The sequence below is a fragment of the Periplaneta americana genome, chromosome 9 (assembly GCF_040183065.1).
Source record: "Periplaneta americana isolate PAMFEO1 chromosome 9, P.americana_PAMFEO1_priV1, whole genome shotgun sequence".
Classification (NCBI taxonomy): Eukaryota; Metazoa; Arthropoda; class Insecta; order Blattodea; family Blattidae; genus Periplaneta; species Periplaneta americana.
Genome location: NC_091125.1, coordinates 97,457,776 through 97,470,184, shown reverse-complemented (window position 1 = coordinate 97,470,184; position 12,409 = coordinate 97,457,776). Strand labels below are relative to the sequence as shown.

Below are 12,409 nucleotides of genomic sequence, written 5' to 3'. Positions count from 1 at the left end.
TCATGGTCAAATAAGATGCAAAATCTCAATTCACAAATTATGGTCATAAGAGAAAGTATTTAAAAGCTTAATATGAAGAAATCATGTCTCATCAGTCACAGAAAGTTACAAAATTTAAATATCATCATCACCAACATCTTTACATTTTCATTCCTGTACGAAATGCTATAACTAAAAGCAATTTTCCACACATCTCTTGAAGGAATGCCCCTGCCACTGGAGTTACTTTCTCCTTGCTCTAACAACTACTTAAAGGAAAATTCACTCTAACAAATAAATAAAAAATGTATCCAGAGAAGATCTAATCTAGAAGGTTCAGTTTTACTTGCAGTGAGTCTGTCGCTTGGTATCTTCGTTATGAAGAACAGCAACGGCTATTCTTAAATACCCATTGGCGCCTACACTATTCACAAACAAGGACAATGTTAAATGAAAGAGCAATATCTTCAGAAAATATTCTCCTGAACAAAAGGTAGTTTGCTCTGTCATCACATATCTGTTTCAAATTAACAAAATCTTTATCTGCAGAGAGTTTCCTCTATGTAGTGAAGGAGAATGGACTCCTGTTATTATTTCGTCCCACTCGTGTGTATATAAATTCATAAAATAATTCAAGTTAAAGGAAATAATTCGTTGTGATGAAATAAATAAGTAGATAAATATATATATACAGCGCTTTTTTTTAGTTGGAACGCGTTCCGGTAAACTTTTTGCCATTACAAATTCCAGCAAGATGTATTTTAAAAGCGAAATTGAAAATTAAAATTGCCGCCACTGCCGAGTCCAAGAGTTTACATTTTCTCATTATTATCGTTGGTGCAAAAGTAACTCATGCAATCTAGTGGTGCCATCTTCCATTATTGATCCTGAAACTATACCTCGAAATCGCAAAATTTCCGTTATGCTTAAAATCGATGAGCTCCGTTTGGAACTTATTGTAATATAAGGTATGTAGGCCTAATATTTTTAAACCTACGTTTTTGTTTATAATGTGATCGAGTGATAGAGTTCTGGTAAACTTTTTTCCAGAAAAAAAAGCACTGTATATATATATATATATATATATATATATATATACAAACAAATAAGTAAATGGTCTCCTCTGGGTTAACTTCCTAATCAAATGATGCAAAGATCATATCAAGCACAATATCTAACAGCTTACAGGAAACTGTTAATCAGAACTTAATTTCAGTTGCCAGAGACATACTGAAACATTTATCATACAAAATAAAACAAAAAAAAAAACCATAAGCAATAACATCAGAAATTATAAAATATTTGAATAATCAAATATAAAATAAAATGAAACTAGTGTGCAAAAAAATTTGGACAAGAGGAAAGTGAGGATGATGAGAATGTAGAAAGAGCAAGAGAGCAGAAGTATGTGGGAGTGCATATGAAACAAGAGGAAAATCAGAAGACATAAGAGGTGAAAGAGAAGATGAACAGAAGGATGAGCAGAAATGCAAAAGTGTAAAATGGAGTGAAGAGAATAAGGAAACAGGATTGATAGAAAAGCACAAGATTGGAGGCAGCAAAAGGAATATCCAAAGAAAAAATAAAATAAAAATAAAAACAGACAATAGATCATAAGACCAAGAACAGTGAGGAAATAGGAAAACAAGACAAGGTCAGATGAGGAGCAAGAAGAGCAAAAGGGAGACAAAGTGCATATAATATAAGAAGCTTATTTGAACAGCAGGTGAAAAATGTGACATAGTGAAAGTGTTTCATGCTTTAAGAACAGAAAATAAAGCATTTTCAGAATGTTGTTTGCAAGTATTTATTTAAACCAATGGCAGGTACATTGAATAACAAAATCATTGTCCCATAACACTCATTATTTGAACTCGAGTTTCTCAATAACTCTGCTCTTCTGTAGGGTTTGCACAACATGCAGGATGGTGATGGCACTATTCCAAAGTGGGAAAGGTGTTCATTTGCACACCAACAAACAATGTTGACAGTGAATGTGTTTTATCACAGTATGGTGCTGTTGTTTCAGACAAATGACGTAATTTGAAAGAGGAAAAAGCTGAACTGTGCACAATTTTACCTTCTGAGAAATGAAAGGTAAAATGCACAAAGTTTTCTTTGGAAAAAAGTAGATGCTAATTTGGGAAATGTAGATGCTAATTTCAGAAAAATAGATGCAAATTTTGATGAAAATAGTTGCCAAAAATTCAGGTCCCTAATTATAATACGGTGTTGCTGCTGTGTTAAATTACTGATTGAAGTTAAGGTCCTGTGACAAATGTATGCTAAAACTGAAGACTATAATAGCTAGCTAGCTAGTTTCCAGTAATTCAGGCCTCAAAAATCGTAAGGTCATAAGGGGAAACCCTTTACAACCGAATGTTAACTGACGTGAACACTACATGATGTCCTAAGGTCCTGCGACAAATGTATGCTAAAACTGAAGACTATAATAGCTAGCTAGCTAGTTTCCAGTAATTCAGGCCTCAAAAATCGTAAGGTCATAAGGGGAAACTCTTTACAAACAGAATGTTAACTGACGTGAACACTACATGATGTCCTAAGGTCCTGCGACAAATGTATGCTAAAACTGAAGACTATAATAGCTAGCTAGCTAGTTTCCAGTAATTCAGGCCTCAAAAATCGTAAGGTCATAAGGGGAAACTCTTTACAAACAGAATGTTAACTGACGTGAACACTACATGATGTCCTAAGGTCCTGCGACAAATGTATGCTAAAACTGAAGACTATAATAGCTAGCTAGCTAGTTTCCAGTAATTCAGGCCTCAAAAATCGTAAGGTCATAAGGGGAAACTCTTTACAAACAGAATGTTAACTGACGTGAACACTACATGATGTCCTAAGGTCCTGCGACAAATGTATGCTAAAACTGAAGACTATAATAGCTAGCTAGCTAGTTTCCAGTAATTCAGGCCTCAAAAATCGTAAGGTCATAAGGGGAAACTCTTTACAAACAGAATGTTAACTGACGTGAACACTACATGATGTCCTAAGGTCCTGCGACAAATGTATGCTAAAACTGAAGACTATAATAGCTAGCTAGCTAGTTTCCAGTAATTCAGGCCTCAAAAATCGTAAGGTCATAAGGGGAAACTCTTTACAAACAGAATGTTAACTGACGTGAACACTACATGATGTCCTAAGGTCCTGCGACATATGTATGCTAAAACTGAAGACTATAATAGCTAGCTAGCTAGTTTCCAGTAATTCAGGCCTCAAAAATCGTAAGGTCATAAGGGGAAACTCTTTACAAACAGAATGTTAACTGACGTGAACACTACATGATGTCCTAAGGTCCTGCGACAAATGTATGCTAAAACTGAAGACTATAATAGCTAGCTAGCTAGTTTCCAGTAATTCAGGCCTCAAAAATCGTAAGGTCATAAGGGGAAACTCTTTACAAACAGAATGTTAACTGACGTGAACACTACATGATGTCCTAAGGTCCTGCGACAAATGTATGCTAAAACTGAAGACTATAATAGCTAGCTAGCTAGTTTCCAGTAATTCAGGCCTCAAAAATCGTAAGGTCATAAGGGGAAACTCTTTACAAACAGAATGTTAACTGACGTGAACACTACATGATGTACGTACATCACTTTATGCTTTACATGATTTTGTTAGCTTAAAATAATTATCTGTTATATCACGTGATCTGTCACAGCTTCACACATGTCGATGTATGCCTCATTTACTGGTGTGAACATACAACCAATCAATGGTTAGGGAATGGAATGATTTTGCTTTATGTGTGTTGAAATGTAGCACAGTCATCTCGTATGCAATTAGGATTAAGTAATATTTTCAAACATTCTCTTTACGATGTACACAACTATGTACTCACCTGAAAAGCATCAAAATCTTTATCTCTTTTTGCAACTCTGCTTCGTTTAAAACGTACTTCTCTTTCTGGTGACTCTGCTACTTTCTCCAAGTCTTCAATGTTCTCATTTACTTCAGAATTATCACTGAGCACTGATGCCAACCTGTCGCAAAGAGAAACAAAATTCATATTTCTCAACATCATCTTCATGCACACTCACCTTATTTACATTAATAGTAAAACTGCTCTCTTCCCAACATATGACATATTAAAATACAGTCAACATTACCTATTCGGACTATCTTTATGAGAAGTCACTGACCTCGTAGATTTAGAAGACTTATTCAAAACAGTCTGGTTCACAGCAGCACTAGTTCTTGGGACATTATTTCTCTGAGAAGGATGGCTCAGCACAGGACTCATGTAGTCTTCATTGACAGAAGCATCAGTCACTCTTGTCTCTATCAATGAAGACAAAGGACTCTTCTGTTGCTTCGAATCATCAAATGCTTCCTGCAATGAACACAAAACCATTACAAATGTTTATCATGAGATACACTGTATAGTCCAGGTCAGCTTACTTCATATCCTAAGGGTGAAACCTAAGCATTTTTCTCCCATTACTACATATGCTAGTGGATTGTGGTGATTTTCTAGTTTGCAGGTTGAATTTTCTTTTGCAAACTTCGTTTCGAATTTCAATACTGACAAATACTACAAATGGTAGTGATTTTGTAACTGGTATGTTGGCAGCTGAGACAAAGGTTGTCGGTACTGGAGTTGTATGAAATTAAAATTGTACTAGATTTCTGAGCCAGTTACTGGAAGCTAGTGAAATTTGAACATACTAATAATTAATTAATATCAGTATTAATATTAGTACATAATAGCATCAAAACCCACAGTTAATTCCCGATTTACCACGAAAATCGTCTGTAGCTTCATTTAGATTGGCAACAGGCCATGATTGTTTGGCCAAACACCTGCACAGAATTGGAATATATCAGTCCCCTAACTGCCCATTGTGCAACTCAAACCAAGAAATGGATTTGGAACACCTCAAAATCTGTGCTTCAGTGGCTGGTCATGATAATATCTTTGAAAAATATTGGAGTGCAAGAGGTCAAATGACTTTATTGTCAAACGCCTGGCATTAGAAAACAACAACAACAACATAATAGTTATTTTATGTGTTGCGTTGTGGTTATAATCCAAGACTACAGTCAGAGGAAGGCAGAAAATAGGAAATATTGGAGAAAGCTGGGTTTGCAGTGAAAGACCTGCCCTTGGGCAGAACACCGACTGAATGAATGAATGAATGAATGAATGAATGAATGAATGAATGAATGAATGAGTCAGGTAAGTTTTCGAAGTGAACTAATAATTTTTTTTGTGGTCAAACAAAATATATTTTTATGTTAGGTTTCGTGAATCAATTTTTAGTCAAACCAATGAATTTCATATTACCAGACAAAATACCTAACATGTTGAAATTATTGAATTATTTAGAATAACCTTCCAACATAAAGATAAAGTTCGGTAAGTAAATGAGTCATTTAGTATGTAGGATCATGTAATATCTGGTAACAGTTGGCAACACTGACAAGACAATATTTGCTGTCTAGGAACTGTTCTTACGTAACCCTCACTATACCTATCGAGGGGAATACAAGAACTTCGGGAATGCGAGAAGAGGGGGGAGTACAGGCAATACACGAGGAATACAAAGATGACATGAGGAGAACAAGGAGAACAGGGGAAAGACTAGAAGAAGGAGAATATAAAGAGAACCAGGGAAAACAAGAGGAATAAAACGAGAACATGCGAAATACAAGAAATGGGATAGAAGCATAACAGGGAAAATACAAAAACAGAGGATAAGGGGAAGACAAGTAGGACAAGATGGAGACACAAAGGAACAAGTAGAATACAACGAGAAAAAGGGGAATACAAAAGGAGAAGATGAATAGAAGGAGAATAAGGGGAATACAAGGCGAACAAGAGGAATACAAGTAAAATACAAGGAGAACAGGGGAAATACAAGAAAAGAATATAAACAAAATAAGGGGAATACACGGAGAACAAGTGAAATACAAAGAGAACAAAGGGAATACAATAAGAACAAGGGAAATTCAAGGATAACAAGGGGAATACACGGATCACAAATGAAATAATAGCAGTACTAGGGGAATAAAAGGCTAACAGGCAAAACATAACACCAAGGAGGGAAAGCATTTAATTTTAATTGAAAGTCAATTCCCAACTTACACCAACATTCCTCATAACGAGAAAGACACAGTTCTACGTGAATAATGTGCAAATTAATGTGTGAAGGAGTAAACATAAAACGAACAAACGCTCTGAGGATGTCAGGAGTCATTTTCACAAGAAAACTGATGTTAATCCTTATTTCATAGAAGGTGACTTCACATGTAAACAAATACATGTGTCTCAAGTCCTTCCTATTGGCTGCAGAACAAATAATTTCTTTATTGCAGCTAGGAAGCAATGCAAATCAGTTCCCAGTTCTCAAAGCATACCTGTTATATTGTATTTTGAAAGTTTTAATGATATTGGAGTTCCCCACCTCCTACCTAAAATATCAGGAATGGACAGTACAGTCCTAGTTAATGTCTGTAAACAAAATGCACGGACCAAGAATGCCTATCCTGATGCTGCTACTTTATCCAAATCATACTTATTACTGTTTGCTCCTTGTACTGTATCATAATACAGAGTCGGTGCTGTGTTTCATTATTGCATAAAGTTAATGTCCTGCTACAGATGTATGGTAATAATGCAACTGTAATAGCTAGCTAGTTGCCAATAAAATAATTATAATCGGTTATGTGACATCATCTGACACTGCTCCACACATGTCGCTGTTTTCCAGATTTTCCAGTGTAAACATACAACCTATCAATGGTTGGTAAACGGAAAATTTTGTTTCAAGCTTGTTATATTGGAGAGTATTCTTGTATCGAATGAGGATTAAGCAACATTTTCAAACATTCTTTTCAAGATGTATATCACTAGGTACTCACCTGGAAAGCATCAAAATCTTTATCTCTTTTTGCAACTCTCCTTCGTTTAAAAGGCACTTCTCTTTTTGGTGACTCTGTTACTTTGTCCATCTCTTCAATATTATCATTTCCTTCAGAAATATCACTAAGCACTGACACCAACCTGTCGCAGAGAGAAACAAAGTTCATATTTTTCAACATTATTTTCATGCTCACTCATCTTATTTACATGAATTGTAAAACAGTTCTCTTCCCTGCCCATGACATCAAATTATAATACATTCAACATTACCTCTTCGGACTATTTCTAAAAGAAGTCGACCTCGTGGATTTGGAAGACTTATTCAAAGCAGTCTGGTTCACAGCAGCACTCCTTCTTGGGACATTATTTCTCTGCGAAGGATGTTTCAGATCAGGACTCATGTGGTCTTCACTGATTGGAGCATCAGGCACTCTTGTCTCTATCAATGAAGTCGCAGGAGATTTCTGTTCCTTCGAATCATCAAAAGCTTCCTGCATTCAACATAAAAGCATTAAAAATATTTGTCACCAATAGCCCGTACTTAAGGAACACATAGGCTTATTCGAAAAATTCTCTTCAGGTGCAATGTTGCACACAGAACATAAATATGTAGAATTAAAAAAAATAAAGAACTAAACTAATCTACATATGTTTATATCATATTACAAGCACCTTCATTATAAATAAATCTTGCCTATTCATAATGCTAATAAATTCTTCAAATCACTTACAAAATTAGAAACTCGTCAAATTCATGATCCAGTAAGACAGAAAATTTCAATTCGTGCATAATGGTCATAAGAGTAGGTACCTGACAGCCTAATATGAAAAAGATATACCTCAACAGCCACAGAAAGTTACAAGAATTAAATTCATCATCACCAACATCATTATCTTCTCATATTATAATCCTCTAATAAATGCTATGTCTACAAGAAATTTTCCACTCATCTCTTCAAGAGGCATCCACACAAGTTGAGTTGCCTCCACCTTGATATAGAACTACTTGAAGAGAAACTCATATGCCAACAGATATATTTTTTATATATCAGCACAAAATTCAAACTCGGAATATTCAATCCTAACTCCAGTCATTCTGTTGCTTGGTATGGTTGTATGCTTTGTTAGCATAACTCCATTTCAAATTAACAGAAACTTTCTATGCCTGTAGAGAGTTTCCTCTATGCAGTGAAGGACACTGGACCCCTGTTATTGCTCCATTCCACTCGCGTCTATATAAACTCACAAAATCACGCGCACGCGCACGTGCACGCGCACACGCATACGCACACGCACACGCACACACACACACACACACACACACACAGTAAAATCCCTCCTATCTGGCACCCAAATAACTGGCAATACCGAAACAATGGCACATTTGGCTAGATAAAAAAAAAATAGTCATTCCTGCGAAAGGAAAGAGTTGGACAAAGATGTGAGTGGCTTTCGTGGATCTCACATGCCGCATGTTGTGTTTATTCTTTAGATTGTTCACGCATGAAAACATAGACAAAAAAACCCGTTATGACCCTGGAGTAGATTGGTAGCATCGGTAAGCTATCACTTCGGCCCTGGAAACAATGCGCAAAGACGATGTATTTAAACTTATCACTTGAACTCGACCATTTCGAAGGAGTGTTGGATGAGTTTAAATAGGAAAGTGTTAAATTCTCTGTTCCTATAGCAAGTAAAAGTTTCATTAGACTGATAGATAGTATAAATAAACAAGCAGACATAAGAGCTATGTTAAAGAGAGTCAAATCATCGAGTGCTACTTTATCATCTTCATAGTTGCAATGTTGGCTACACTGCTCTTCATGTCACATGGCCGCCATTTAAAATTGTCATAAGGTTACGAAAACTTTTACTATTTTTACTCTATCATGTATTACTATAATTATGAACTGATGAATATATATTACCATATCCAGTACTAAATACATATCTATATGAGAATAACTAAATTTCAACATGTAAAAAAATGTTTGTGCTGTACAATATGCCTTTACATAACCTATAAATGTATTCTCCAATTATCCGTCAAAATCAGTTATCTGGGCACTGGTTTTGTCCCACAGTTGCTGGATACGAGGAATTCTACTGTACATAAATCAACAAATAAACAAAATCTTCTTCTTTGGTTTACTTTCTAATCAAATTATGCACAGATGATGTCAAGCACAATCAATCTCTAGCGGTTTAAAAGGAAGTAGTTAATGACTGCTCAATTTCAGTTGGCAGACTCGTACTAAAACATTCAGCACAGAAATAAAAAAAATCCTATAAACGAAAATATCAGAAATGATGCAACACTTGAACAAACAGCGAGAAAAAAATTTTAACAAGGAGAAGTTGAGGATTAGGAGAATGAAGAAACAGCAAAATGAAGAAGAGCAGAAATATGTGGAAGTGCAAATGAAACAGGATCAAGAGCAGGAGTAGGAGAAGTGTAGTTGCAAGAATATATGAACAGAAGGAAAAATAGAAGTGTAAAAGGAAGTGGAGAAGAGAAGGAAACAGAACTGATGTAAATGTGAAACATTAGAGAGAGCAAAAGGAACGACCAAAGCAAAATTAAAAACAGAAGAGCAGCTGGTACACCAAGAGGAGAAATAAAATGAGCAAAGAGAACATAGGTCACAAGACGAGAAGGAAAACAAAAAGGAAAATGAGTTGAAAGGTAAAGAAAAAGAAAAGAAGCAGGAACGAAGTGAGCAAGATGTTTGAAAAAAAAAAATACATGGAAGAGAAAGAAATATTACGAAGTAAGTAGACATTGACAAAGCTTTACAAAAACTACGTGTCCTAGCGCTCACTTGTTGACAGGTGGACAGCTTTACTATGCTGCATGCAGAAGAGGTTGTTGACAATCATCACACCAAACAAGGAGCCGAAGAGAAATTCAAGTACAAGGAAAATATGAGTAACAGGGGCAAAGAAGAAGAGCTAGGACAATACATGGAGAAATAGGGAAATACAAAAGAACAAGTGGAATGCAAGGAGAACATGGGAATTCAAGATCTATGAGAAGACAACCATAACAAGAAGACACCGAGAAACAGGCGAAGACAAGGAGAACTTGGGGACTAAACAGAGAACAAGGGCAAAACAAGGAGAACAAGAGGAATACAAGTAGAACAAAGGAAATGCAATGAGAATAAGGAAAGATAAGGACAAGGGGAATGCAAGGAGAATACAAGGAGAACAGGGCAATACAAGGAGAACTAAGGGAATAGAAATCAAACACGTGCAATATATGCCAACAAGGAGGGATTACATTCATTTTATTTGATAGTCAATTCCCAACTCACCCAATGTTTCTCGTGAGGAGAAAGTCATAGATCTACATTAATAAACTGTCTGAAAGAGGAGAAAATTAATGTATGTATTTTCAAAGTTTTAATGACAAACCAGCAGTTTGTTTGAAAACAAGAAAGGAAATACAAGATAAGAAGGTATTCAAAAACTACTTATGACTGTGAAGAAAGAATATGATTTGTATGCAGGGCCAATAACCCACAAGTTCACACTGAGACATGGTGCTAACAAGGTGGATGTGTAATATATTATGGCTGTCTGCGTCACCTCGCAAACACTAACCTAAACATGCACGATGGGAACAGTGATCGGTTAACCAGTTTCTACATTATTGCTCTTTGCTCTTTGTACTGTATTATAATACAAAGTCGATACTGTGTTTAATTACTGTGTGAAGTTACAGATGTCCTGCTACAGATGTACGCTAATAATGCAGACTATAATCACTAGCTAGTTGCCAGTAAACAATTTTATCTGTTATGTTATGTCATCTGTCACTTCTCCACATGTGTTGATGTATGCTTCATTTTCCGGTGAGAACATACAAGCTGTCAATAGTCCCAACACAGAATGAATATGATTTATGTCTGTTGATATGTGACAGTTTCTTCTTGTATGGAACAAGGATGAAGTAATATTTTCAAACATTCTCTTTAAGATGTATATTACTAAGTACTCACCTGGAAAGCATCAAAATCTATATTTCTTTTTGCAGCTCTACTTCGTTTGAAGCGTATTTCTTTTTGTGGTGATACTTCCACTTTGTCGGTGTCTTCCATGTCCTTATTTCCTTCAGAACTATAACTGAGCCTTGAGGTCAACCTGTTACAGAGAGAAACAAAGTTCATATTTCTCAACATCATCTTCATGCCCACAAATTTTATTTACATTAATAATACAATTTATTTCCAGATCATCAGTTATTAATTGCAGAAGATTATGAAGATACAGAATATATGACACGGAAATTGATAGAGGAATATGAAAAATGGGGTTTAACAATTAATCTGAAGAAAACAAATTACATGGCAATTGGGACAGATTCAAAAGACTTAATATCAGAAGATGGAAAAGGAACCATAAACTACTGTGAAGAATTCACATACTTGGGAGTGAAAATTACGAAAAATCGCAACCATGAAGAGGACATAAATGGAGGAATAAACAAAGGAAAGATGCAATATCGAAACTAAATAGCATTTTATGGGACCGAGATATAATAAAAACAAACATTTATAATTCAATTGCAAAAAGTACAATCATATATGGATCAGAGACATGGTATCTGAAATCAAGAACAACACATAAATTATATTCGAATGAAATGGATTTCTGGCGATGATCTGCAAGGATTTCAAGGAGAGAAAAAAATCAGAAACGTGATCAGGGAAAAAATTAAGCTGAAAGGATCTCTTACAGAAGACATTAAAACACCACAGTTGAGATGCTTTGGCCATATAAAAAGGATGATGGAAGACAGGTTATCGAAAAAGATTTATGAATGGATTCCGAAAGGATGAAGAAAGAGAGGAAGACCAAACTTAACCTGGACAGAGGAATAGTTAGAACAATGAGTGAGAGAGGTTCAGAGGAGGGAGATTGGGAGAATAGAGATGAGCAGAGAGTGACTATAAATTCTTAAAATGGGTATAGGAAGATGTCAAAGACATTGTACATCTGTGAAATAAATAAATAATAAATCTGTTCTCTTCCCCTGACTATAACATCAAATTAAAATACAGGGGTGAATGTCTCAAATGTAGCTTATTTCCAACCTCAAGAATTTTAAAAGTAAAATATTCTCCAAATATTTTGAAAAATTTCTAATGGACTTATTTCAAGATCTTCTTTACTTTAAAAATTATGGTCACATATTTTATCGAGTTTAAATGACAGATTTTGGCGCCAAATGTTTTAGGGTCCAGGAGGCTGACAGACGAAATACTCATAATAGTAGTGATATTCACTGTACCAAAGAGGATTACAATATGTATTTATACTTACCAATGGTATGGAAACCCAATTATAAAAGCACATAATTCTGTCAAAAGGTCATTTGCTGTACTAAAGAAATTAAAAAAAAAAAAAACATATTTGTACTCATTAGTGTTACGGAAACCAAATGATAAAGGAATCTGGATAAATATATTTTAGTCTCTAATGATTTGGCAGTCATGTCATGACTAAGGCTGTCACACGGAGTACAGATTGAATACA

At 35.3% G+C, this 12,409-nt stretch overlaps 1 protein-coding gene across 8 annotated transcripts in view; it reads right to left on the bottom strand.

The window, feature by feature from the left end:
* The window catches only part of LOC138706308 (uncharacterized), a 73,598-nt gene that overhangs the window by 30,128 nt on the left and 31,061 nt on the right, over nucleotides 1–12,409 (bottom strand). For 7 of the 8 annotated variants that reach the window (XM_069835435.1, XM_069835441.1, XM_069835434.1 and 4 more), the window contains 5 exons: nucleotides 10,873–11,014; nucleotides 7,139–7,359; nucleotides 6,868–7,009; nucleotides 4,113–4,336; nucleotides 3,845–3,986 (listed from right to left, as the gene is read on the bottom strand). In XM_069835435.1, coding sequence (XP_069691536.1) covers nucleotides 3,845–3,986; nucleotides 4,113–4,336; nucleotides 6,868–7,009; nucleotides 7,139–7,359; nucleotides 10,873–11,014 — 871 coding nt within the window. The remainder of the gene's footprint in view (nucleotides 1–3,844; nucleotides 3,987–4,112; nucleotides 4,337–6,867; nucleotides 7,010–7,138; nucleotides 7,360–10,872; nucleotides 11,015–12,409) is intronic. The other variant, XM_069835439.1, reaches the window with a different exon arrangement.